Source organism: Propithecus coquereli, unplaced genomic scaffold, assembly GCF_000956105.1.
Source record: "Propithecus coquereli isolate 6110/MARCELLA unplaced genomic scaffold, Pcoq_1.0 Scaffold18, whole genome shotgun sequence".
In the NCBI taxonomy this organism is placed as follows: domain Eukaryota; kingdom Metazoa; phylum Chordata; class Mammalia; order Primates; family Indriidae; genus Propithecus; species Propithecus coquereli.
Genome location: NW_012142745.1, coordinates 6,696,004 through 6,723,059, shown reverse-complemented (window position 1 = coordinate 6,723,059; position 27,056 = coordinate 6,696,004). Strand labels below are relative to the sequence as shown.

Sequence of the window (27,056 nt, the reverse complement as noted above, 5' to 3'; positions counted from 1 at the left end):
TTCACATGTCAGAAGAAAACAACTAAAGGCAGACCAGAGAATGGATTGGTTGGCTTAGAGGATGAGTAAGACTGAAGAAAATTGGACAGATAGGAGACTGTTTTAATAGTTCAGGTGTGTGATTATAAAGACTTCTACTAACATGAGTGTGTGATTGTGGTGCCAGTAAAGAGCTATTAAAAAGATAGAATTAATAGGAGATAGGGACTGAAAAGAAAGTAAAGAAGAGAAATGGGTTAGCAATGACTCCCACATTTATGTCTCGGGCTATTCATTTAAATAAAGTACCCAAAAGAAAGTGAAGATTGCTGGAGCAGGCATGGATGAAGCAAGGAAGATAACTTTACCTGCTGATGTGCAGAGGGAGTTTTCCAAGAAGGAGATAAATACATAGGTCTAGACCACAAGAAGAAGGTTTGGACAATTGCTCCAGATTTGAAAGTTAAAGCTTTTAGCCTAGAAGAGTTTTCCCAGGGACACCAGGAGGGCTGGGCTGGTGCTGAGAAGAAAGGTCCCTGAGCCATAGTGCCACGTAAGGAGCAGATAAAGAGGACCCTGTGTAGGGAGTGGAGATGGAGTGGGCAGAGAGGTAAGAAGAGAACAGGAGAAATTGATATTTCAAAATCAAAGAAGGATCAATGATGAAAGAGGACCAGTGTTTTCTAGTACCATCCGTTATTCATAGATGGTATAAAACACCAAAGAAGGATAAAGATAAGGGCTCACTAGATATGGCAGTTCAGGGTCATTGATGGTCTTTAGCAGAGCAATTTCAGAAGCTGTGAGCACAACCTGATTACAGTGGGTTAAACTGAAGAGATGTGGGATGTGTTATCTTATCAAATGAGGTGTTGGTACAGTGTTATCCCTTTACCTACAAAGCACTTCAAGAGTAAACCCAATAAGGCTGGGCTGGGCATGGTGGCTCACGCTTGTAATCCTAGCACTTTGGGAGGCCAAGGCAGGAGGATGCCTTAAGGTCAGGAGTTGGAGATCAGCCTAAGCAAGAGCGAGAGCCTGTCTCTACAAAAAAATAGAAAAAATTAGCCAGGTATATTGGTGTGTGCCTATAGTTCCAGCTACTTGGGAGACTGAGGCAGGAGGCTTGAGCCCAGGAGTTTGAGGTTGCAATGAGCTATGATCTTGCCACTATACTCCAGCCTGGGCAACAGAGCAAGACCCTGCCTCAAAAAAAAAAAAAAAAAAGGAGTAAGCCAAATAAAAATATTAGAATTCTTAAGGCAGAATTCCCAATGGGCACCAAAGTTAAAAATAATTCAGTAGGCCATTTATTCATCTTTAAATTATATATCAAATATTGCTTAATTTATTGAAAAGCAAAATGTAAACATGAAAAACAATATGGTCAAATGAGTATAATACTGAAAATGAAATCTTTCCCTTCCTCTTCTTCCTCTTCCACCATTTGGACACAGAAAAATGGCATTCAGCTAATTCTGGAGAAAATTATGAATATTCAAGGTAGAAACCACATCATGCAACTTCATGGAAGTAAAAGAGATATTGAACAACTTGAATAGACATAGTGAAAGAAATTATGGAGGAGGAGGAGTTGGCTGTAATTTAAAATGGACCTCATGCTGCCCATTTTTGTTAACTGAAAGAAATGTGTCTAACTAGAATACAATTTATCTTATCTCAAGAAAACACAGGGAATTTCTTTTCTTGCTTTTATAGTTAAAATGATTCCATGTGCTTCGTGTTTAATTTTGGACTCCATATTACATACATTGATAAAGAAGCCATTGTTTAATGAAAATGCCTTTGTTTAGTGTACTTTATACAAATTTTTGAATCTCATATGTAGAATAATGTGCACTCAAACGTGCCCATAAACAAGAATGTCTTTTAATAGATGATTTGGGGGAGGGGTTGCATGTATAAATAAATTAAGTACAAATGAATTCTGTTTTCTGATTCTGAAATGCTGGACAGCAAATGAATGACTCTAATGCATTTATTAACTTTAGACAGGAGCACAGTCAGTATGGCGTTTCTCACTTTAGAACTAACTCCTATGACATGACATTAGGGCTTCATGAACAATTTAAATTCTTCTAGAATATTGAGAAAAATACAACTATAAAAATTGCTCCAAATTTTTTAAAAAGTTATATCTTTTCTTAATAAAATTAGTGTCAATAAAAATATTTTTGTTTTTATGTTTTGGTTTTGTTTTTAATTTTTGTTTTATTTTCTTAAAGAACAAGGCTCTTAATTCACTGATGAAGGTCTTGTTGGAACTTAACAGAGATTGATTCCGTCCATACTTTTTAAAAGATAAATTACAAGTAAAGCCATATTTATTTTATAACTTTAAAAATTTAAGGGAAAATTAAGATATCAAAATCTGCTGTTGTTTTATGTTTGCCTAGTCTTATTTATACGTGGTGACTATATTTCTACCACAGCCAGAACAAAATGGATCACCCCATCTTTTGTACACTAAATGTATAACACTGAAGGTAATAAACGCATAAAAGTTGACACAAGTTGATTGAGGTAAATTCAAATGAATTTACTTTTTAGTGGCATTAGGACAAAATATATCTGGAAATATACTGATGAAAACATTGAAAACAAAATGGTTGTATGTTTCACATTAACAATCCTGAAGAAATTTATTTTCTATTCACTAAATTCCCTAGAATAATAGTCTTGTTTCTAAATATGAAAAACTGTTCCAGTTCTAAATTGGCTTCCTTTTCTCCACAGTAAAAATTGTCCTAAAATGCTTGGCAGTGAGTGAGTAAAAACACAGATGTACAAGTCAGAGACCTTGGAGTACAGGAGTAAAAAAGGACCCATTTTAAGTTTGAACCCAAAATTTCAATTCCATTGAATTATTACCCAGGTTTTATGCCTTACATGAGAAGAATGATTAGATCGTAATATTACCAGTGTTTTTTAGTACCATCTATAATTCATGTCCTAACAAATTACTTGTGAGATCTAGCTGGGAAATTAGAATGTATGTTCTCAGATCATGCATGGGTATGATTTATGAAAGTCTAATTTTATAGTTCAACTGTCTGAATGGAAAACATTTTGAAAAGAGAAACCAAATATTTTGATTCATTTTCAATTTATAATCAATAAAGATACTGAGTGATAATTTAAGCTACTTTATAGTTCAAAGTAACAAAATAGTTTAAAAATGATTTTCACTTATATTGGCACTTGATATGACGTTCTGTTTTACATTGTGTACTTATATACATAGTAACATTACCTAATATCAAGTAATATTTTAAAAAATCAGAATCAAAATCCATTAAATGAGATTGTACCATGATTTCTGAAATTGAGTCATACCAATATTTATGTCATTTATTTTGTTCAACACATTATTTTTACTTCTCCCCCAAGAATGCAGTAGAAGTTTTTAAAAATCATTAACTGTCCAACTTGTTTTTACACTCAGAAATTAATTATTGCATTTTTAAAGAACACATAATGTGGTATAATTGAAGAAAAAAGTGTTTTCAGTGTCTTTTCTTTTTTTCTCTAAAATGTTGATGTATTGGGCGACCATATATCCTGACAGTCTGCAGGAATAGTCTCATGTTCTAACTATTTATTAGCCTGGCTAATCATGTCTCCTTTGACTCTGAAATGTCTCAGTGTAGACAATAAGTTATCCAGCCACCCTTTCAATGCCTAATTTGCCTGAACTCACATAATTTCATGATGCTTCATTTTCAACATTTGTAAAATAGCCATAATTACTTCTAAACTTTATAAAGAATGGCATGAATATGAAAATTACCACCTTCACTTTACAAATACAGAATCAATCTCAGTGGTGATTAAAGGCCAAAATGGACACCATTTATAGTTGCATTAATCTTTCTGGCAAAAAAATAGTCATGTAATTAAATAAACCTCTATGGCCAGAAAGAAAAATAATGTCACATCTAAAAAACCATCTTTTATCTGCTTATTGCTATGTAACCTGAATCTAATAATCAGCTCCTTTACAATGCGGACAGATTGCATTGCCAAAGCCAAATTGCTATTTGAGGTATGTAACATGATTTGAATTGATCCTAATGATTCTCTGAAGAAGAGGAGAAAGGAGAAAAATGAAATATTTTCTTTACAGTACCTTAGGGTGCCCTTTATAATTACCCACTTGTTTCCAAAGTATTTAGATTTTTAGAGCTTTCAAAGTATCATGTTTAGTCATTTCTAGAAGAAAAAGGATGTAGAAGATCATTCATTCAACAAATAAATGTTGAATGTCCACTATAAATAAAAGCCCATACTGGAATTGGTGTGTCATTTTAAAAGGTTGTGTCTATATGTATGAAAACTAGAAGGTAATCCCAGTCACTGGCGTTCACTGTGGGAAGCTAAGAGCCCAAGGCTTGCAGTTCATAGTCAAACCAGGTCTGGGCCATGTTCTTACTCATGTGGAATGATGGATTCTACCTGGTGAAGTAACAACATTGCTCTACCTCCTTGAGAATCACCTGTGCTACTTGTTAACAATGTTGATTTCTAGGTCTTCCTCTAGAGATTCTGGTTCAGTGTCTGTCAGGTGGGACCCGGGAACCTGAATTTCAATTACCAACCCCAGAGGATTCATGGATACTATGCTGTTTAGGAAACTCTATCCTAATGGCACCAAAGCCTTCAGCTATGTTGACTTTGGCTGGCCATTTTTATTTTTTATTTTTTATTTTTTTTTTGAGACAGAGTCTTGCTCTATTGCCCAGGCTAGAGTGAGTGCCATGGCGTCAGCCTAGCTCACAGCAACCTCACACTCCTGGGCTCAAGCGATCCTTCTGCCTCAGCCTCCCGAGTAGCTGGGACTATAGGCATGCGCCACCATGCCCGGCTAATTTTTTTTTTTATATATATTTTTTTAGTTGGCCGATTAATTTATTTTCTATTTTTAGTAGAGATGCGGTCTCGCTCTTGCTCAGGCTGGTTTCGAACTCCTGAGCTCAAACAATCCGCCTGCCTCGGCCTCCCAGAGTGCTAGGATTACAGGCGTGAGCCACCGCGCCCGGCCTGGCCAGCCATTTTTATGTCTAAACACATGCAGGCAGAGATGGAAAGTATAAAGTCTGAACGAGCAAGCATAACATTAACAAATGAGTAAAATGTGAATCAGGGCATCAGTGTTTGGAATAATTAACCATCTCAGGAAGCTCTTGCTCAATATTCACAGTCTTCACCTTTGAAGTAGACGATGGGAGCCCCCGGTTGAAGGTTGACGGCATGAGGTGCTGTCAGCTAGGAAGTCAGTAAGGGGAAATTGGAGCCATTGTCTTACTGTGACAAGCAGAGTTGTAGCCTGTGACTTTGAGTTTGCAACAGATCATTTCAACTCAGCCTTTGGACAAAGAGGAGCTGTAGTCATTAAAGTTTTTAATGATCTCCTTAGAGTGACTGTGTGGGCTGGAACAAAGAATAGAGGATAATTTTCTATGCACAACATTTCCAAAATGCCATAACTCTGTAGGAGAAATGTTTTTTGTGTTTGTAAAAATGCACTGGCTTTCTCAGAATCAGAGAAATTGCAGATTGAGAAGGATACTTAAGAGTCATCTAGTCCAAGCCTGATTCCCATCTCCCTACCCCACCGAATACAAGAAACCCAGCAAATAAATTCAGAAGTAATTTGATTAAAGCAGAACTCTTTGAAAATCAGACCTAATATATTTCTCCAAAACTTGACTTTTTATAAATCAAGAAAAACAAGTTGTTATTATTAACTGTTGTGAATGTGAATTGTAAATTGAATCAAATGTGCTGGGAAAACTGATGTTTTTAAAGCAAGTATTTTTTGAGTGCTTACCCTATGCTAGGTGCTTTACAGGAATAGTCTTATTTGATCCTAGTGAAGTTGATACTATTTAGTCATATAAAGAAATTGAGACATACTAAGTTATTTAATTGTGATCCCACAGATATTAATAATAAATGGCAGAACCAAAATTCAAAACCAATTCTGTCTGACTCTAGGACATAAAGAGAAACATCATACAAAACATCCAGAATGATGCTCCAAATGTGTTTTTTTTAAGTCTGCAATCATCAAACGATTTACAAATTAGCTGAATGGACTTTTAGAGTCAGACAAATTCAGCTTGAAATTCTGTTTCTACCACACGTAGCATCTGGTCTCAGTTTACCTCTCTGATCTACAAAATAGGCATAACAAAATCTCGTACAGTGCTTCTTGGGATTATATGTAAAGTACCTGGTAGTACAGTATCTGACAAGCATTTGTGAATCAAGAAAAAGAAATTAAAAAAGAGGGTCTTTTTTTTTTTTTTACAAGTACAAGAAAGTGCCGCATTCATTTTTGTTCAATGAAATTTGAGATTAACAAATCTCAGATTCATTAATCTTGACACTGTGGCATATTGTGAATACCCCAGTGCACAATATGCATGAGTGTACATGTTTGTCATGGTCAAATGCACGTACTATCGACGGCAAGACAGGGCATTGAGTGAGTCAGCACATCTGCGTCCCATTAAATCCTCCAGATCAGGAAGTGCAGAGATAGACATTATGTGGTAGAAATTCATAATCCAGTCTAGTATTTTGAATGTTCAATAGCTAAATCTGAGATCCAAATAAATAAAATGATTTGACCAAGATCACATCAGGAGTCAATGCCAGTCCCAGGACAAGAATAAAGCCTTGTCGCTCTTTGTTAAGGGCTATACCACCCATTTGCATTTTCCCTAAAAAAAACATACATGCTGGGTAGCAATATTTTCATCAAAGGATCTTTAAAATACTTTGGGCATTCTATCCTAAGAAAATAATCCAAACTGGGTGGTACTTGGCGGAGGATAGGAGGGACGTATGCATGGAGATATACTCTGAGGCATTTTTTTCCACAATGGCACAAATTGGAAGTAGCCATAAAAATGACTCACTTTGTCCTCTCCTGTAAGTCTTTGCTCAAATGTCACCTTTACTGTAGATCCACCCCAAACATTCTGTTTAAATTGTCTCCTTGCTCCAACTCTTTCCATCCCCTTCCTCAGCTTTCTTTTTCCCACGACACTACCATTTTCTGACATATAATGCAATTTACTTATTTTTGTGCTTATCGATCAGCTCTTCTGATGTGCATTCAAGAGTGCATGGATTTCTGTCTTCTGTTCACTGCTGTATTCCCATCGCCTAGAGCAGCTCTGGGTACTTAATTCAGGGCTCAGTAATGTTTGTTGAACAAATTAATGGATGAATGATCTCCAAAACTAGGAGACTGGGTTAGTGAATTAGGGTATGATATTTTATTCTACTTACTTAAAGTGGCCATAAAATTTAGAAAACAAATGTATAGATCTCTAAATATGCTCTACGTGAATAAACAACAATATTCATATTCAAATAAAGACTAAGAGAGGAACTAGGTGAAACTATGTACCCAGAAAAAAGATCGAAAGGGAGTGGGTTTATGTTTTTAGTTTTTCATGTTCAAATATATTTTGTTTTGTCTGAGAATGACAGCCACATAGAGAGAAAGGAAAATAAGGGAGCAAGGGTGAGAAAGAACTATAATCATGAAAGTTCTAGCTCCGGGGCTTGGGATGCTGTTGGCCTATATGCTCCTTGTCTGGATCCCTGGCATCTTTATCTAAAATGAAGATGAAGCATTTTAGCCAAGGAGCATATCAGGCTCAATTTTCCTCCTATTTCCAGAAACATGTGCTTTGCAGAATTGGCTCAGGAATTGGCACGTTAATAATACATTGAATTTTAGCTAACTATGCCGTTTTGCTCACAATCCCCATCCATTCTAGTGATAATTTTACAGACAACCTGAATTTTCTTTTATTCCTCTCTATGTTCATCTGTCTTCATGCACTTGTGTTTTGGGGAAGAGTTTTCAATTAGTGATAACTGGGCCTTGGATAAACCTCATTGGCTACGATACAGCCACTGTGCAATGCCTGTTGTTTCTAAACTCTTCTTTTGTCCTGTGCCGCCATCCTCTATGCCCACCTTTGTCCCAGTCTCACTCCTTGTTTTGCCCCCAGTCCCCAGTTTGTGCCTGGGCACATCCCAGAACCAGTAAGGCTGTGGTGCTGAGAGAATGAGGACTCCTCACCGTGTCCCCTCTCCCTGCCTCTTCTGTGCACCTCGGGCTGCACACACAGACCCTGTGTTCTCCATCCACCTTTCTTGGAGGCCCACGGGGCACCCGCCCTCTGTCCTTTCTGTGAGGGCAGCGCTAGTGCTTTCTGTGCAGCAGCAGCTCTGCGCCTCGCCTGTCCCCTTCTTGGTTACAATCACGGCTTTTATTCCTCACCGTGCAATAAGTTTATTGCTCTTCATTTTGCCACTAATGCTAGAGGGCAGGTGTCCTTATAATCCTAATGATAGCTACGTAATCCCCAGAATCATGTAATTTTAGAACAGCAAGGAGTCTCAAAAGCCATCTAGTGGAATCCTGTCACGAATCCACGGTCAGTACCGTGCTAGGTGCCAGGTAGGTGTTTGGAAAGTATTTGACATCAATAAATACGGTAAAATCAGCTATCACATACCACTGTGCGTTAACTATTTTGTGCTGTTAACTTTGTTTTTAAAATAGTTTTTGGCTACCATTTATTCACATCTGTTTATAAGGTCTACGAATAGTCATGGAGAGGGCTGTGCCTTAGAGGACATGAGGTAAAACTGAGAAACCAGTTTCAGGCTGACAAGAGCGATGATTTAAAAGGGGAAAAGATCGGTTATTGAAGTTAGAATGAGAAAAAATAGGCTAAGTTTATGACAAAAGGATTATATATAAATAATAACATCTCTCACTTCTAAGAACTGTTAGATAATGGGAGGGGTTACCGAGGAAAGCTGAATGACGGTTCTTGAGGCTAGCAACATTTCTAGTGTGATTCAGGGGATGACGAAATTAGGCTTTCCTTGATGGAGCAAAATAGAATAAACATGTTAAATGGTTCCTCCTCCATGAGTCTGGACAAGGTTAATTCCCATTTCACTGGAAAATGGAAAATGATTATAAAGAGCAAAGCGCTTACCTGCCTTAAAGTCACTAACATTCAGTCCACCCCTGAGAATCCGAGAACTGTATTCACGGTACTTTTGGCCAGGACGGCTGATTTTTTTGACCGATAGCTTTATAATTGTCATTTTTCTTTCTTTCAGGCTTGTAAATTTTATAGTTCCCACTGGTATGTAGTAAACTACAAATACGAACAATATTCTGGAGACATTCGGCAGCTACCCCGGTAAGAACCTGATATGAATGCTCTTTTGGTTTTTCGCATATATAGACTATGTTCTCTGTTCATTGTTTATGAATACGTGTCCATTAATCTAGTGCCAAGGTACATTTTACAGAATTTATAAATAAGAGTCAAGATAGAACATTTTGTTCAACAATATATACTTTGCATATTCACGGAGTTTAGAGTGAGAGATAAGTATGCTCTGATTTAATTTGGGGGTGAAGGTTTAGGGTCCAATTATCATTATCTTATTCTTTGGTGAGGTGTCCTTTCAGTAGCAGGTACAAGAGGATTAGAAAAGCATAATATGGTCAAAGGGTTTTTCTGACAATGTTCTGTATGACATTCTTGTTTGCCACTCGTTTCCTGTATTTTCATGCTGGGTTATCAAGTCATGAAAATAAACAACTTCCACAGAAGTGATCTATATCTAAATACAGCAAAAAGGAAAATAAAGACCTATTTTTTTCCCCGAGTCCTGGGAACATAAACTTGTTAGGAGAAGGTGACTTTGTTTTGCTTCTGCTCTGATGTCACCTCCACAGAGAAGCTCTCCTGACTATCTGAACTAACGTAGAAATTTATTTAGTGTTTGTTCCTTTACTAAAGTAAAAATCCCCAAAGGGCAGGGACTTTTCTCTCTGGGAACCCCTGCAGGCCCGGGAGAATGCGCGACACACCATAGGCCTGTGGTAATTACCTATTGCATGAATAAACTGAGTGGATAGCAAATCTTAAAATATAATATTCCTGGGTGGGATTGGAGTTGCTCAAATTCAAAAAACTACCCTGAACTGTTACCTCCCAACTCATTGATTTATCAAGCCAAGATGATGCGAATAATTCAGAAAAACTCTTAATCAAAGTTAAGTTTTTCTTAACATTTTCCTCAAGTCAAAACATTGAGATGACACACATTGGATCTAATTTTTTAATAGATACACGGTAAGGAATTGGGCATCATTTTGCCAGATTTCCTGTGCCCCCAGAAACATCCTTCCCAGCTTTGGATACTTGGAAGCGTTGCTCTCTATTCCTAAGTGCAGAATTTGAGGGAGGGATTATGAAATAGTTTTGAGAAGGTGATATTTGAGCTCAGATATGAGTGAGCAGTAGCTGCTGGCCCTGGGATCTTGGGAAAAGGGTTCCCACAGGACACAGTAAGGGCAGAGACCCTGAGATGGACACCACCATGGTCACTTGAGGAGAATAACAATTAGGGGGCTTGAGCTGAGGTCTGGACAGGAGCACAGCAAGGTGAAACCAAGGACCTTAGGCCCGGGACCTTGTGGGCCCTGGACAGGAACTTGGGTTTTACTCTCATTGCAATAGAAGCCTTAGGAAATTTCAACCAGGGTGTGGCATGATCTGATTTACTTCTTTAAAAGATCCCTTGGTCTACTCTGTGGAAAATAGGATTGCAGGGATGAAAACAGAAGAAAAAGAGAGGAGGCCATTTCTTTTGGAGTTGCATTACTGTGAAGAGCAAAACAATGTTCCTCCAAAACCGCAAATCCGTTTTCAAAGCACTGAACATTAACTTCTACCAAATTGGAATATTCTTTTACACTCACATCACTCCTGATGGATAACCTCTGGTAATTTCGTGCTAGGAAGGTCCACCACACCCTAGGCCTTCCTGAGCAATTGTTACATTCAGAACGTCTGGGTGTTAGTCACGCGCTTTGTGTAAGCGCAGCTGAAAAGCAAAGCATTTTTTATCCTCAAGACTTCCACTTTCTGAAAATAGTTCTGAGAAGTGGTCACACTTGGAAGCTGTCTGAGCAGTGAGAAGACTGCATGTGAAGCGAGAGGATGTAGACAGACATCGCTGTCCTTTGGAACACATGCCTTCCCGCCATATTGAGGTCTGTTGGGCTCTTCAGTGGCAGTTTGCCCCCAAAAAACACTATTCATCTTTTCTTATACTCGTGATGCCACAAAGAAAGAAAGTAAATTAAAGATTGCACATGTACGGTGTTCTTTCTGTATTAAAACAATAGAGAAAGCATCTTCAGTAAGAACAGGCTGTGGACATTGTTGTTGACTTGGAATTCTCGTAGACGGTGGAAGGATTAATCTCATGAGAAGAAATGAGAAAGTAAACAAAATGTTGTTGAAAATTTCCCTTACTTTAACTAAAGGAAGTAGAAGTTGATACCAAGAAGGGGAAGAATAAGACGGCCACCACGTTAGAAATGTTCATGAACTATGTATATATTCAAAATGAAAATCAGAAGTTCTAGAATACAATCCTCTAGCATACACCCTAGAATAATGAAGACTAACACTGAACAGCAGACTTATTTTTTTTTAATGATTTTACAGACCTAATCACTGCCCCCAAAGACTACACATATTCAGGTCAGTAGTAGAAACAGGTAATTTACTTGGTCCTTCCGAGGCTGTCAGAAGCAAATCATTTTCATACTCCTGGATTAGAAGAATCCTCCTATGTCTGCTACCAATTTAAATTGATCATTTCTTTTTATGGGTTGCTTTGAGGCTGCAAAATGAAAATTTGCAATTATGGAAAAGTAGAAAAAGGTGAAATTTATTCTTTAAATTTAAAATTGTGTTATTATTGACTCTTAATAACTCCACTTTTTTTTTTAAAGTGTATGTTCACAAGAGAGAAAGAGATTGTTTCAGACTAGAATATAAAATGTGAGCCTTTACACATTAGGAATAAAAATCAGCACAGAAAATAAGAGCAGCACAAAATCATATGATGCCACTGATTTCATTAATCCATTGGGTTAAATACAGAAATACATAACATATTAAAAAATTTTTACCACAGTTGATTTGATAGAAGGAAGGTATAAGGAAGACAGTTTCACAAGAGTATATTTTATGACTGAAAATGTGACAAAATGTGCCCAGTTTAACTGGGCTGAATTAGAACAGAATAACTTTTTAAATTAAAAAAAATTTGAGTGTCTACAGTGAGCGAGAATGTCCTGGGTGCTGTACACGCATTATCTCATTTAATATCCGTAACCCTATGGAACAGGAACTGTTACATTTCACGGAGGAGACTCAGGAACTGAGAGGCAGCTTGCTCCAAACCCCACAGCTAATAACCGGGGGGCACTCAGGCATCCCCACACCCCTATCTGGGCAGTGGCGGTAATTTGGGTGTAGAAGTGAGAAATGAGACCGCCTATAAATTACAGCCACTGTTGGGGTCAAACGCCAGAGGGCAAGGTCCACAAGGAGCCCTATGTCATGAGATCCCAGAGGCCCTTAGAGACCACACAGAGCTCTGGAGGGAAGAATGTTAAAGTCCATAGCCAGAGGTGCTCACCTTTTAATGATCTTTAAAGGTGAGAAGTCATTGCAAAACAGCCCAGTAGAAGATTGCTTTTTAAAGGCAGGAGCTTGTGCCCTGTGGCTCTTTGGGAGCAAAACGGGGAAATAAGAGCCCTCTGCAGCCCTCAAGCCTCAGCAGTGGTCTAAACACCGTCCACGTCCCCTGCCCAGGAGACTTCACTGACGTCACTGGCCTCCCCACTCCCGCCCGCCCTCCCTCGCTGTGTCCCGGCCCCAAGAGCCTCCTACTCCAGGATGTCCCACGCTTGGTCCCTCCTCACAGCCCCCACTCCTGCAATTCCCTCTGCTGGAACCATCTTCCCCCAGGTCATCACACAACTGGCTGCTTCTCATTCTCGGCTCCAATGCTACCTCCTGAGAGAGGCCGTCCTTCCTACACGTGGCCCTTGCTGTCCAGCGAGGATCACTCTTCTCTCTTCTCTTCTTGGTTTTTCTCAACAACCGTTTTCACTCAGGGAAATTATCTAGTTTATTTATCCTTAATTAATTACTGACTTTCTCCTCTCCTGGAATGTAACCTTTCTCTGTTCAGGGACTTAGTTCCTGACATGTGGTTGGCACTGCTGCATCTCTTCTGTATGCCGGGTACTATCTGGAAACTGGATCTTTGAGTAGCAGAGAAGAATGGCCTCCAAGAATTGACATCGATCTCGATTCACATTGAATTTCATCAAGCAAACTCAAAATTAGGGAAAGCCACCAGTGAAAGGGCATGCCCACATTCACTACGACCCAAACCCCAGAAATGACCAAAATTGACACTCATTGGTCTGCACATTTTTAGAAAAAAAAAAAAATGAAGAACAGCGTGGATATCTCTAGTAACTATTGAAGTCGGTTGAGTTTTCCTCTTGACCTCATTGGTGTTATCTGTCTCATATCTTCTGAGTTATTTTTGAATTATTAACACTTAAACCCAAGAGGAACAATTAAAGAAAATTTTATTTTATTGAAGAAAAAGTGTGGACACATCATAAGTTGTAATATAATGTAGGGTACCTATCAAAGTATTAAATGTAACAATTGAGGAATTCTTGAAAACTCTTTCAGTATTTGTAGGAAGCTCCCTTCTCTTTTTTAAATCATCTACCCATCAGAAATATCAGGGAAAAACAGTTGAGAAATTCTCACTCAACATTTTTTGAGAATACTTAACACATATTTCTGTACAATTTTTTATCCTTAGTATAAAAAAGAATCAGTTCAGGAGATGTCATGTTTTGTCACTCATTGTACAATTTCTTCAATACTTTAAACATTTTCACACTTCATCACTTTTAAAATGCTTTACAGATTTCCTAACATTGGGAAAAGTTGAAAGACTTGTGTACAGTGAACACCCCTATTCTCACCATCTAGAACATATCTTTACATTTTGCTATGTTGTTTTATCACATTATCCGTCCATTCGTCCTTCCTTCTAGCCATCCATTAGACCGCTTTATTTTTTGATTCTTTCAAAGTAAGTTTAAAACATCAGCTCACTGCCTCGCCAAACACTCCAGAATGCAGATCTTTAAATAGAGATATAGATGTTTGCAGCTTATTTTTTTCTTTTGATATAAAATTTACATACAGGGAAATGCACAAATTCTAAGGGAGCCATTTGACAACTTTTGACTGTGGGCATACCTGTGTAACTCAAAGCTCTATTGAGATACGGAGCATTATTGTGACCCCCAACCATTCTCAAATGGTTGTTGAGAAAAACTGCCACCCCTCCCAGGTCAATTCTCACCTCTCCTTCCTTGTCCCCCCAGAGAAAACCAATGCTCTGATTTTCATAACACTGGAGTCATACCATGTGGATTCCTACATTTCTGGCTTCTTTTCCATAGCGTGATGCTTCTGAGCGATAGCCAAGTGTATTGGGAGCTCCATTTCCTTTCTGAGTAACATTCCTTCCTTTGGATCTACTGCAGTTTGTGCAGCCATTCTCCTGTTGATAGACACTCCATCAGCATTTTGAGCTGGGCTGGTCATAAATCACTTTAAATCCATGAGTTTTGTGTAACTTTGGCCATAATTTATAAGCTTTCTCAGGCATTATTTCCACTTCTCAACTGGCAGATTTGTGAAAAATCTTCTCAAGTGTTTAGTCTGCTATATTGAGATGTGTGAAAACCTTACTTTGTTTTTGTTTGTTTTTTTGTTTTTTAGAGAGAGGGTCTTGCTCTGTTGCCCAGGCTAGAGTGCAGGCACGTGATCATAGCTCACCGAAGCCTTGAACTAGGCTCAAGTAATCCTCCTGCCTTAGGCTCCCGAGTGGCTGGGACTACAGGCATACACCACCACACCCAGCTAATTTTTTAATTTTTTGTAGAGACAGGGATCTCACTTTGTTGCCCAGGTTGGTCTCGAGCTCCTGTCCTCAAGCAATCCTCTTGCCTCAGCCTCCCAAAGTGCGGGGATTACAGGTGTGAGCCACCATGCCCAGCTGGTTTCTTTACTTTTCCGTTTTTACATCATTACTAGTTTGAAAGGCTGTTCCTTCTCTCCCTTGTTTGCAAGTATCTTGCAGAAATAATGTTAGTGACAGAATTTGGACTGAGGCATCTGGCCAGTATTGTGATCCATGGTTATCCAGAACAAATGCCTACAAGATTATTCCTTTGTAAGGAAAAGAAGAAAGGGTAAGCCATGCTGACTAAAGAAGACAGAATAAGGAATTCAGAAACAAATAGTATCAAGGTCAAAAGGAGACTGATGGTAAATGACTAGCTTAGGGCCCAAGGTTGACATCCCATGTTCAAGTTTGTCTTCCCTGCCTCTTCCTCTGCTTTCCCTACTCATTCCCTCCTCGTTCACTTGAGATGTTTCCTCAGTCCTCCCTTTATTGCTGCGCTATCATTTTAAGAATCCTGGAAGACTTGTATTCTGTCCTTTGCAGACAAAATACCTTGAGTAATTGCTGTGAAATCAGCCATTTGAACCTGCCTCTGAATCTCAGGTGACATGTTACCCCTAATAGGAGGGGAGAGAGGGGAGGGTTGTGTTTATGGGCTTTCTTTTACCAATCAAATGAAAAGATGAAAAGGGCTGCTTCTTGTTCAGAAAATGTCAGATGATATTCAGGAAAAAAAGAATATTTTTGGTGTGGTAGAAAGAATTTCCCAATAGTCCTAAAAGAACACTATGTACTCTGCTACTTGCTTAGCCTTCACTTAGAGTTGACCCTGACCAAAAGGAGCAGAACAAGTTAACATCAGTGCAACTGGCACAGATAAGCTTAAGTATCTCTAAGGCTCTGCAAAAAGGAAAAATAACTTCAGGAACCCCAGGATCCTTTTCTCTTCTCTTTGGAAGAGAAAATAGCTGCAATCATACTTAATATGTTTATTAAAGGTGGTTTGAATTCACCTTTCCTAAATGCAGGAATTATTTCAGAAATAAGGCTTCTAATCCCATGTCTTCCACTGAATGTTTATGTAAGTAACCATTAGGGGCTTTGTGTTCATGTCTGAAAAATGTCAAGAGTAGACAGGACTATTGAGCCCCAGTATTGTGTGCAAGTATCTGATTTTACACATATGTATTTTAATAAAAAGCAACATGACACTTGATACGTATTTAGACTTCAGTACAAAACCTCTGTATATATATTTTGAACATCTTTGGACTTATAAACAAGTCATGGCTGAGGAAAGTCATATTTTGTATTAATGTATTCTTGAAATTTCAGATAGTACATGCTCACAGATGTAAATTTTATGTATATATAAACAAATATTTATTGAGCACCTATTATGTGCCAGAACTTGTGCTAGAAATAAGCCCAAAATACACATTTCCTACCACTCTTTTTTCAAGCCTGTGGCTGTGAAATCAAACTGCTCCCATTTGCAACTATTTACCTATGGATCTTGGGATTTCATCAAGACTGTGCATCCAAAACAAAATAAAAAAGTAAATTGGTACTAGGACCAATACAAGACTCCATGTATCATCCTCAATGCTCAGTCTCAATTACTGGGTTCATAAGAATAGCCTTATTGTTCTTAGCTATCAATTTTGATAGTAAGTAACTATCATTAATTTGAATTGATAAAACAAAGTCAAAGAGAAGCCAGGCATGGTGGTGCACGCTGTAGTCCCAGCTACTTGGGAGGCTGAGGCAGGAGGATAACTAGAGCCCAGGAATTTGAGGTTGCAGTGAGCTATGATTATGCCACTGTACTCCAGCCTGGGCAACAGAGCAAGACTCCATCTCTAAGAAATAAAATAAAGTCAAAATAGTAAAATACTTTTTGAAAACCTATTTAATATGTTAGAGATTGCTCTTAAGACTTTAATCATCAAAAATGTGTTCTATGGCTAAAAATATATAATCAACAAGATGCCTTCCAAACATAGAGTTTTAAATTATACCATTTCATATTATTTCACTTCTGCGATGTCCTTGTTTACCTTGTCTACCATTGATTCAATCAGCAAATACATATTGAACATCTACATCTGGATGAGATATACATGAGAATGCATTAGAGACCTTGGCTTTAAGAAACATATAAAATGATGGAGGGCTAAGACAAGGGCACAAATAACAGAATCAGGTAAGCATTGTAAGAGACTCTTACACAGTGTCTACAGGAAGAGAGTCCTAATTCTGTAGATTCAAGGATACCTTCGAGGAACTGATTCTGGGGGCACAAACTCTTAGCAGGTTGCAATGGAATATTATTCAGCCTTAAAAAGGAATGAAGCCCTCATACGTGCTACAACATGGATAAACCTTGAAGACATTATGCTAGGTGAAATACACTTGTAAACCAGCCACAAAAAGATAAATATTATGATTCCGCTTATATGAGGTACTTAGAATATTCAAATCCATGAATATAGAAGGTAGAACAGTGGCTACCAGGGGCTGGAAGGAAGAAAAATGGGGAGTTATTGTTTAATGGATATAGAGTTTCAGTATGGGATGGTGGGAAAAGTCTGGAGATGGGTAGTGGTGGTGGCTGCGTAACAGTGTGAATGTACTTCATGCCACTGAACTGTGCACTTAAAAATGGTTAAAATGGTAAATCTTAATGTTATATATATTTTACCACGATAAAAGAAAATCTCTTATCAGGAATGAAGAATATGGTTCTGATCTCAGGCTTCCCATAGTTTAACAGTGAGGTTAATGTTCTCTTTGTGCTCTTAACTTTCCCTCCTAAAAGTGAATGGGCATGTTCATGCCTTTAGAGAAAGTGTAAGGGTATCGTGAGACCACTAGTTAGCACCCTGTGTGGATGCACACTGTGGCAATTTTATGCACACTTAAACATAGAGAGTCCTGACCATTCACCTTCCATCTGCAACACCATCAACATAGGAAACAATTCTTGATGGGAATAACAAGTGATCTTTTTGCCCAATAGTCAGATTCAGAGGTCGTTTCTGCACAATATAAATCATCTTAAAGAAAACATTATTTTATTCCCTATCTCTGTATATTTGACTTTTTTTTTCTCTTAGATTCCACATGTGACATCACACAATATTTGTCTTTCTGTCTGTCTTATTTCACTTAGCATAATGTCCTCCAGGTTCATTCACATTGGGGCAAATGGCATGATCTTTCTTTTTTAAGGCTGAATAATATTCCATTGTATATATACGTGTGTGTGCGCGCGCGCGCGCATGCACATGCTACATTTTCTTCATCCATTTGTCTGCCAATGGATAGTTAGGATGTTTCCATATCTCAGCTGTTATGAATAATGCTGCAATAAACATAGAAATACAGGTATCTTATGGGATAGTAATTTCATTTCCTTTGGCTATCTACACAGAAGGGGCCTGCTGGGTCATATGCTAAATCTATTTTTAATTTCTTTAGAAACCTCCATACTGTTTTCCACAATGGCTGCACCAGTCTGCATTCTCACCAACAGTTACCAAGAGCGGTGGGGTGTGGGGAGGAAATGGGGAGATGCAGGTCAAAGGATACAAAGCAGCAGATATGGAGGATGAACAAGTGTAGAGACCTAATGGACAGCATGAGGACTAGAGTTAACAAAACTGTATTGTGTTAGGGATTTTTGTTAGATAAGTAGATTTTAACTGCACTTGTCACCAAAAAAAGTAACTGTGAAATGGTAAATACGTTAATTTGCTTCAGTATACTAACCATTTTACTATCTATCTATCTATATATATATCCCATAATATCATGTTGTAAAGCTCAGATATACACAATAAAATTTAATTTAAAAAGAGGAAACTATTCCATGAAATTTCTACATAGCCAGATATCAAGGAATGCCTGAACCTCGGATGGTATTGTCTGGTTTCCATTCAATCATTAGTTATAAGATAGAATCAAGCCAAGGAAAGCTAACTGATGACTTATTTTGCCATTTAAAAAACCAAGTGTGCACTCTTGCTCCTCTTGGCTGGTCAGTGACACTGGGACTTAAATAGGCATTTCCATGCCACCAGGGAAATGCACAAAGTGAGCCTAATTGCTGCTAAGTACCTTCAGGGCACCCTTTGAGAAGCCACAGTTAGGGAACAGCGCAGCCTAGGGGTCACAGCCCAGGCTGTTCTCGGGGTCATGGTTCTTAGGGCTGAGGCTCTTCAAATGACCATCCTGTACCCTTGAACACGCCGCATATAGATGACACAGAAAAAATCACGAAAATATCACTACTTAATATTACACTTCAAAATGTGAGGGAAGGAAAACATAAACTACCAAGCCTTTCAAATTGTCCTGCTTGCTCCCTCTAATGCAAAAAGATATGTGTAAATTTATATAAATAGTAACTTCATGGTTTAAAATAGAGATTTATTTACCGGAGATAAGATATAACACTGTAAAGGAAATTTAATACTTCCAAAAGGAAATCGGATCCTCACAAGACTGCATTATTTTACAAAACTTTGTAAGAACGCCAGCACGTTAGTCGTTGCCCAGGGAGTAGCTGGACATGAAAGCCATGTCTCAAATGACAAATCAGAATCTTTTTTTTTTTTTTTAATATCAGAGCAGAATACAAACCAGAGAAACTTCCTTCACATTCCTTTGAGGTTGACCATGAAGATGCTGATAAGGATGAAGTAAGTCAATTGCTGAAAGTGAGATGTTTAAAACATGAGGATAATTAGTTCCTGTCTTTGCTAGAGTGTTTCACGTTCTGACCAGTTTTTCATAAAGTTGTAGTAGCTGTTCGTGTTGGGGTTTTTAGTCAGAATGAATCAAGTTTGCTTTGAAATGGAACATGATTATTTAAGATGAGTCAAAGAGAGGAAAAGGAGTCTTTAAATGCAGTGTCTAGGATGTGGGACCCACAAGAGATGGCTGTGATGCTAATGATGCCTTTTGTTCAGGATACTACATCCCACTCATCCTCCAAGGGCGGTGGGGGAGCAGGAGGAACTGGAGTTTTCAAGTCTGGTTGGCTCTACAAGGGGAATTTTAACAGCACCGTGAACAATACCGTCACTGTTCGGGTAAGGAGACAAGACTCATCTTTGTCTCCGTCACCTTTCTTGACACCCCCTCCTTCGGTCACAGCACACAGGAGAACCATTTCTATTGAGTTTATGTTTTGTGTAATATTTTACTTCTGAAGAAGTAGGCTGCTCTTCTCTAGAACAGTGCCCTAGTAATGTTGCACTCCTGAGGCAACTGGAACAATTCTAATTTCCATGAGTAATAGCACACTGCAATCTGAACTACCTCCTTCTATCTTTTCCTTTATTTAGTCATTCAAAAAGCGCTACTTCCAGCTGACTCAGTTGCCGGATAACTCCTACATTATGAATTTTTACAAAGATGAAAAGATATCCAAAGAACCCAAAGGCTGCATCTTTTTGGATTCTTGTACAGGTGTGGTACAGGTGAGTAGAAATCCTTTTCCCCCTTGGGATTTATTTTTTTAATTTGGAAAGTGTATTCAACAAATATTTATGGAATATCTGATATGAGCCAAAAATTGTTCTAGGCTGTAGGGATTCAGTGAGGAAAAGGCAGCCTAGATCTCTGCTTCCACAGAACTTATTTCAATAGAGAAAGAAAAACAAGAAACAAGCAAAGGAATAAATAAACAGAATGGAATGAGTTGGTAAATTTCATGATAAAATAAACAGAGTAACAGAAGGGAGTGAGACAAGTGGTGAGGTTAGAAATGCATGTTAATAGACAACAAGTGAGAAGAGCATTTTGAGGAAAGACCATTTGATCTACAGACTAAAGAATGAGCAGAGACAGCAAGTGCAAAGGTCCTGAGGTAGGAGCAAGTCTGATACATTCAAAGAGGAAGATGAGCACCAGTGGGACTTCAGTGTAGAGATCCCCTGAACTGAAGAAATTCAGTAAAGTAATATGTAAACCACATAGTATCACAGTATGCACTTCATAAGTGTTATCTTTACAATTAGGTAATAATAACAGAGTAAATTTACAGTGTGCATATGTCAGCTTTTAGTCTGAAATGTCGGTTCATAGTGCACTCATGGCAGAAGAATGACCAGACACACCAAAGTAAGGCAAGCAGGAAAATGAGGTTTATCGAGGAGACAAAGGTAGGATTATAGGGCAAGAGCAAGATATAGGTTTGCAGAGCATGATACATACGCCACAGATGACAGCCAGACCCATTGTCGCAGCAAAGGGAAAGCAAGAGGAAGGGCACAAAAAAGGGCCTGGTTATGGTCTGCATCTTGTTTTATAGCGCCTGGATTGGGACCTCCCTGTGGGTCAAATGTCACCATGGAGCCAGTTTGATTGGACATTTGGGAGATGTATGACCTGACTCTTACTGCACATGCTGATCTTCCATGAGTCTCTCTGAAAGCCCATTTTGGGGGGGTGAATCCTGGTAGCACCCACTTTCTTCCCTAGGAGACCCGGAATCCCTCACTAACTACCTAACACATACACATCATCTTTTTTCTAAGAGGAGCTTTTCTTCAAAGACAAGGATTACATTGATTCCCAAGAGTTTAATTTCAGAAACAGACATAGTGCTTTTAACAGGTAATGTTCTACAAGCTCTCTCCGTCTTCACGTTATTCTCTTTAGTATTAAATTTGCCACAGGCCACCATGACAAAGAGAAGCAGAATAATTCCATAGACCTCAGCTGGACATCTTGCTGTCAAAACATTTATTCTTTCTATTCTAATGAAATAACTCTCCTTGTTCCCTCTTAAGTAAAAATTGAAGCAATCAAGCATTTTAACAATCTCCCCTCAAATTTCACAACCTCACTCTGGCTCATGGAAGTTGAGGACTCCATTTCTGGTCACGGGCCGTTACAGCAATACTTTCTGTTGCCACTAACCCTCAGCACTCTCCTGGCTTGTTACTAGCTGAGATTACATCTGGGGGCGCTTGGATGTGTGGATGCCAGTAGAGTTCTCTCCAGTTAGTTAGTTCTGGGCTATTTCTAGACAGTTCATCTATTAAAATCTGGAATTCTTCCAGGAAGTAATAAGGCCGAACTTTAAAAGGAAAGAATTAATTAAGTATTGCTGAGCACTCTACTAGCAGCGAAAGATAATTGCATTTTAACACAGATGCCAACTTTCCTTATGGAAAGGGCAATGATGACCTTAATGGAGGGCGGAGATGGTTTTCTATTGTTGGTCACAAAGGAGCCTCTTTGGCCTTAGAAATATGAAGTAAAAGTGCAGCAGCGAAGATCAATAACTACATTTTATAGACACCGAGCTGAAAAATTTAAATATTTTCTTTTCCATTTGTACTTCAAAGCTTTCTCTGGCAAATGAGTCATTATTTTTTTTAAAGAAGTATCGTCGTAGTTCTTTGTTATGTATGAAGTTTGCGGAGATACAGTCTAGTGTGCAATATCTTTCTTCTTCAAAGAATCTTCAAAGAATCATAGGACTCAATGTTGGACACACATTTTAGGGCCATAATCTGACTATCCACTATAGGAACCTTCTCTCCCATAATCTGTGACTTAGACCGTGTTTCAGTCTCTGCTTAAACATTGCCTTAGAATTTAGAAAGAGTCTTATGGGGCAAACACAAGGTTGAGATTCATGCAGGTCACTATTCAAATCCTGGTTTTACCATTTAGTATTGAAGACTTTGAGTAAGCCACTCAACCTTTTTATCTCAGTTTCCTCATCCGTAAAACTAGACTAAATGTGCTAACATGTGAAAAGCACTGAGAGATAGGGTGGTCAACGTTTCTGCCGTAGTTCTTCCATTAATTACAAAACTCACAACTTTAAGAATATAGACATTCCATTGTGGGAAAGCCTTCCAAGAAAATCTTGACCCACTTTCCTAAAATTTTTACCTCAATGTACTAATTTATCTAATTCCTTCTTTATTCATTAATTCATTCCACAACCTTATTTAGTACCTACAACATGCTAGAAGCTGTGCTTAGGCATAGGGGATTCAATACCTTGTTGAAGTCAAAATCAGAGAGGGACTAGCTATAGGCTCACTATGGCACAGTGTCACAAGAGCTACAGAGGAGGTATGAATGGCAGAATCCATGGAGTGTTCTGGGAGCACCGAACAGTGAGGAACTCTTCTAGGTCAGGCTGCAAGTCTGTACAAAAAAGCTGTGGCTGTCTATAGGATTCCCAAGGTAGATTTTGCATATATATCTTTTTAAGGTTTCAGGCCTGTCCCTACATTTATGTCCCTCTTTATCAAGAACTTTTATCCAGTATGTTCTACATCCTTTATAGAGGCAGAGACCAGCTTCTTGAGATTACTTTGGGAAGACAGACATCTGGGTCATTTGTCACTTTGTGTGTGGGTCCCAGATCTTACATATTGGCTTACAGCTTGTTCTGCTTTGTAAGATTTTCCATCTGGAAAGATTTTCGAGGGAGATAATGCAAGTTTAACCATTGTTCTAGTAAGCACTCAAGCACAAAATGTGACTGAAGCTGAATCACATACACAGAGCAAATGAATAACTGGGATGAGTCAGGCCGATTTTGTTAGGAACCATTACCAATATGCATTGAGCAAGGCAAAAAGAGGAACAAAGTCTTTGTTTCAGAAAGTGCTACCTTTTGTCCAGCATTCGTGAGCAGTTCAAGTTCATAACAGTCTTTAGTGAATATGCCATTTTAGTTTGCCTCATTCAGACCCAATCCATATCATTGTTTTCCTTAGAATAATTCTCGGAATTCTCATACATGTATTATAAGGGTGACCTCAAGTAGAGATAAACTATTACTCAGCTTTCTCAGACACTTTAGGTGATGTTTATGATTGACAATTTCTTGGATCCTGGCAAAAATAAAGGCTTAGCCATAGTTTTCCACTTGTTTGTAACATCATCAAACAATATTCAGTCTGTTTTAGAGGCCTATTCTCCCAGTCTGGAGCAGAACTTCCAGTTTTGGCTGCTTCAACTTTTTCCTGGGACTAAGGGCTATTTAGGTCTGTGTTAAGCAGTTTTGCTCCTTCAGAGTTCATTCATTCATTCATTCATTCTCACATCCATCCATCCATCCATTCATCCATTCCAGGTTCTACCACTGTGGCAGAGAATGAATGGCCCAAGAATCCCATCTGTCTCGGGTCTCTATTTCAGTGGTGATAATGGCTGATGTCACTAGGTAAAGGCTTAAATGGGGATAGGCAGAGTGCCAGACACTGTTTATTTCATCCTAGGTGCTGGGTCTTGGAACCATGTGGATATGGGTTCCAAGACAATGGCTTCACGTAAGCAACCAAAGGCTAGAAGCTCAAATACCTTCCACAGGTCAAGCAGGCCACTGAATGAATGAAGTGGGGCCAGGTATGAGAAATCAGGGCATCTTGGACTGTGTAGACCTGAAGTATGCATGCCCACAGAAATCCAGTCAAGTTGGGGGCAAAGAAGAGGGGAGAACCTTCCAAGGAAAACAAATCTGGAAGCCAAATATGACCTCTAAGCCTCCCGTTAGCAAACTCTGGTTCTAAAGATCTCACTTCCCAGGATAATAACAACCAAAATGATACTTGTAATTTCCTTCATCTAATATATTATTTGAAAGTAGTTGATGGAATATGCATTATAATTGTCCCCATTTATTCAAATAAAACTCAGAGAAATGGAGTGGCTTTCCCAAGCCACAGAGGTAATAAATGACAAAATTAGATTTGAGACAGAGGCATATCCAAGATTACAGAAAGATACCCAAGGAACTGCTGTCTTTATCATACATAAAGTGGGCATACTCACACATATACATACATTTATCCTACATAAGCCACGTGGGCAGCAGAAACACTACAAAGATATGCTCATGTGCAGCTTTCAGCAGTGAGTGTTAGATGTAGAATTTACTTAAGCAAATACTGTATGTATTGGAAAACTTGTGATGTGTAAAGCATTGTGGAAAGGCCAAATATGAAAATAGATGTGGCTTCTGTCTTCGAAGACCTTCTAGCCTGTGAAAAGAATGCCAGAAAAAACAAAACAGTTATGGTATAGGGAAATAAAACACACATAGCACACCACAAACAGTAAGTCCTGATAACATATGCAAAAATAAAATTACACTTATCACTGCATGATGCTATATTATATTACACGTAGATTATATGCAATATTGTCTTTCTGCTTATCTGTTTACTGATAGATACTCCATTAACCCGGAGTGTAAGTTCAATGAGGGAAAGCATTTTACTTGAATTTTTTTCAGTGCTGTATGACTGGTACATGGGAGATACCCAGTAAACTTTTTCTGCATGAATGAACGAATAAACCTACAAAGAGTAAACAGGATTGTGTGGAGGGTAGCTACGAATACCTAACCTAGATTTGATGGTATATGTTTTCTTTTAAAACTCTTCTTTTTTTCCTGCAAAATTCTGTAAAAGATGCAAGGAAAATAATAGGTATGGAATGGATATTTTGTTTGGGTAACTTCCCTCTTCGTTTCTCAGCCTTCCATTGGCTTTTCCGGTTTTCTTGGAGTATCTATAATTTGGAACTTTTTCGAGGACCATTGTGCGAGGAAAACAGTTTGTCACAATTCATTAAATGCGTCATATGGCGGTAGGACATATTCGCAGGTTCCCGTTATCTGTGAAGTCATGGAGATGGACTGCAGTAAGCTTGACTGAACAAAGTGGTTGCGTTGGCTGCAGAGGACACTGATTTAAGGGAAATAGAGGAAAATTGGAAGAGTAGAAGGAAGATGATTACTTCTTGATTACCATTTTAATGACTTAACAATTGCACTTCAAAATTATTAAAATGTCTCATTGATTTTCTATTTTTGTCCTCTCTTTTTTGCTGTTCCATATGCCCTATCTTCAAGATTACAGAGAGTGAGATAGAAAACCACTCAGGCATCTTAATCTCTCCCAACATAAGCTTCTCTATGCTGCAAGTAATTCTTTTCTCTCAAAATAGAAAAAGATAATTTAGTTTTTGAGAAGTTGCAAATAGAATATTTATTTTACTTATAAAGTCCCTTTTTGTGAAACAAGAGCTTGTGATACTTTGCTCAAAAATTTTAAAAATATTTTTGATAACATTTTTGAAGCTGGCAGCCACATTCAAAACTCATTTGAAGTACAGATGCAATTTAGAAAATTGACTTTTGTTTATATTTCGTAATGTTTTATTTCTAAAATTTTAATAATTTTTGGCATCTTCACTTGAAAGCAGGGCACGATCTACCACTGCCTCTCTGGCTACCCCCGCCCCACACACACACACACACTCTCTGTTTACACTGCAGTCAAAATGATCTCAACATGCAACTCTGACCTTTGACTTGCCTGAATCGTTCTGTTCTATGCTCTCACAGAACCTAATACCTCTTCTTGAAAACATTTACACAGAATTTAAGCACATTTGTTTTCTGATTTCGCATTTATAGGATTAATTGCGTAATGCCTGTCTTCCCTATTCTGCAAGGGCAAGGACTGACTATGTTTTTGCCCAACACAAAGCATGGACACAACAGATAACTCTTTTATGAATGAATGACATCCCTGCACTAAGCACTGAGGATAAAAATTTAGCTTCTGCCTTTATCAGACGAATGGACTAATAAAAAGCCAAACCTGTGAGTGAGTCATGGCAAGACAAAGAGATAAATAATACTTGACAGTGATACAAAGGTATGGAAAGGAGCAAAGAGCTCGTCCTTGGAAGAGTCTAGAAAATGACATTTGAGCTGTGAATTTCCATGTGAGAACCATAATTAATTTTATAGCCAATTCTTCTTCCTCCTTCAATTCCTAAATTTTGCCTTAACTTGAGCCTATGGGTTGCCCCACTGTGTATTCTTGCCCACTGAGAGAGGCCATGACTTACAGGCCACAGCGACCTCTTTGGTGTGGGATGGTGGCAGGGCAAGGGCAAGGAAGATAAGCATTAGCCGGTCATCGTCTATGTGCCGGCTCTCAGCTCAGTGGGTGGGATGAGGAGCACAACTGTTAAGGTGTACAGGGATTATTTTCCCTTCTCTGTCACTTGCTATGGATGTAATCCTAAGCACATTTTAATTAATCTCCCCAAGCCTCAATTCCATC

The 27,056-nt window shown here is 38.5% G+C and overlaps 1 protein-coding gene across 1 annotated transcript in view; it reads left to right on the top strand.

The window, feature by feature from the left end:
• The window catches only part of DOCK10 (dedicator of cytokinesis 10), a 347,252-nt gene that overhangs the window by 157,015 nt on the left and 163,181 nt on the right, over nucleotides 1–27,056 (top strand). The window contains 5 exon segments of the mRNA XM_012642470.1: nucleotides 9,166–9,248; nucleotides 19,565–19,637; nucleotides 19,908–20,030; nucleotides 20,286–20,420; nucleotides 21,254–21,323. Coding sequence (XP_012497924.1) covers nucleotides 9,166–9,248; nucleotides 19,565–19,637; nucleotides 19,908–20,030; nucleotides 20,286–20,420; nucleotides 21,254–21,323 — 484 coding nt within the window.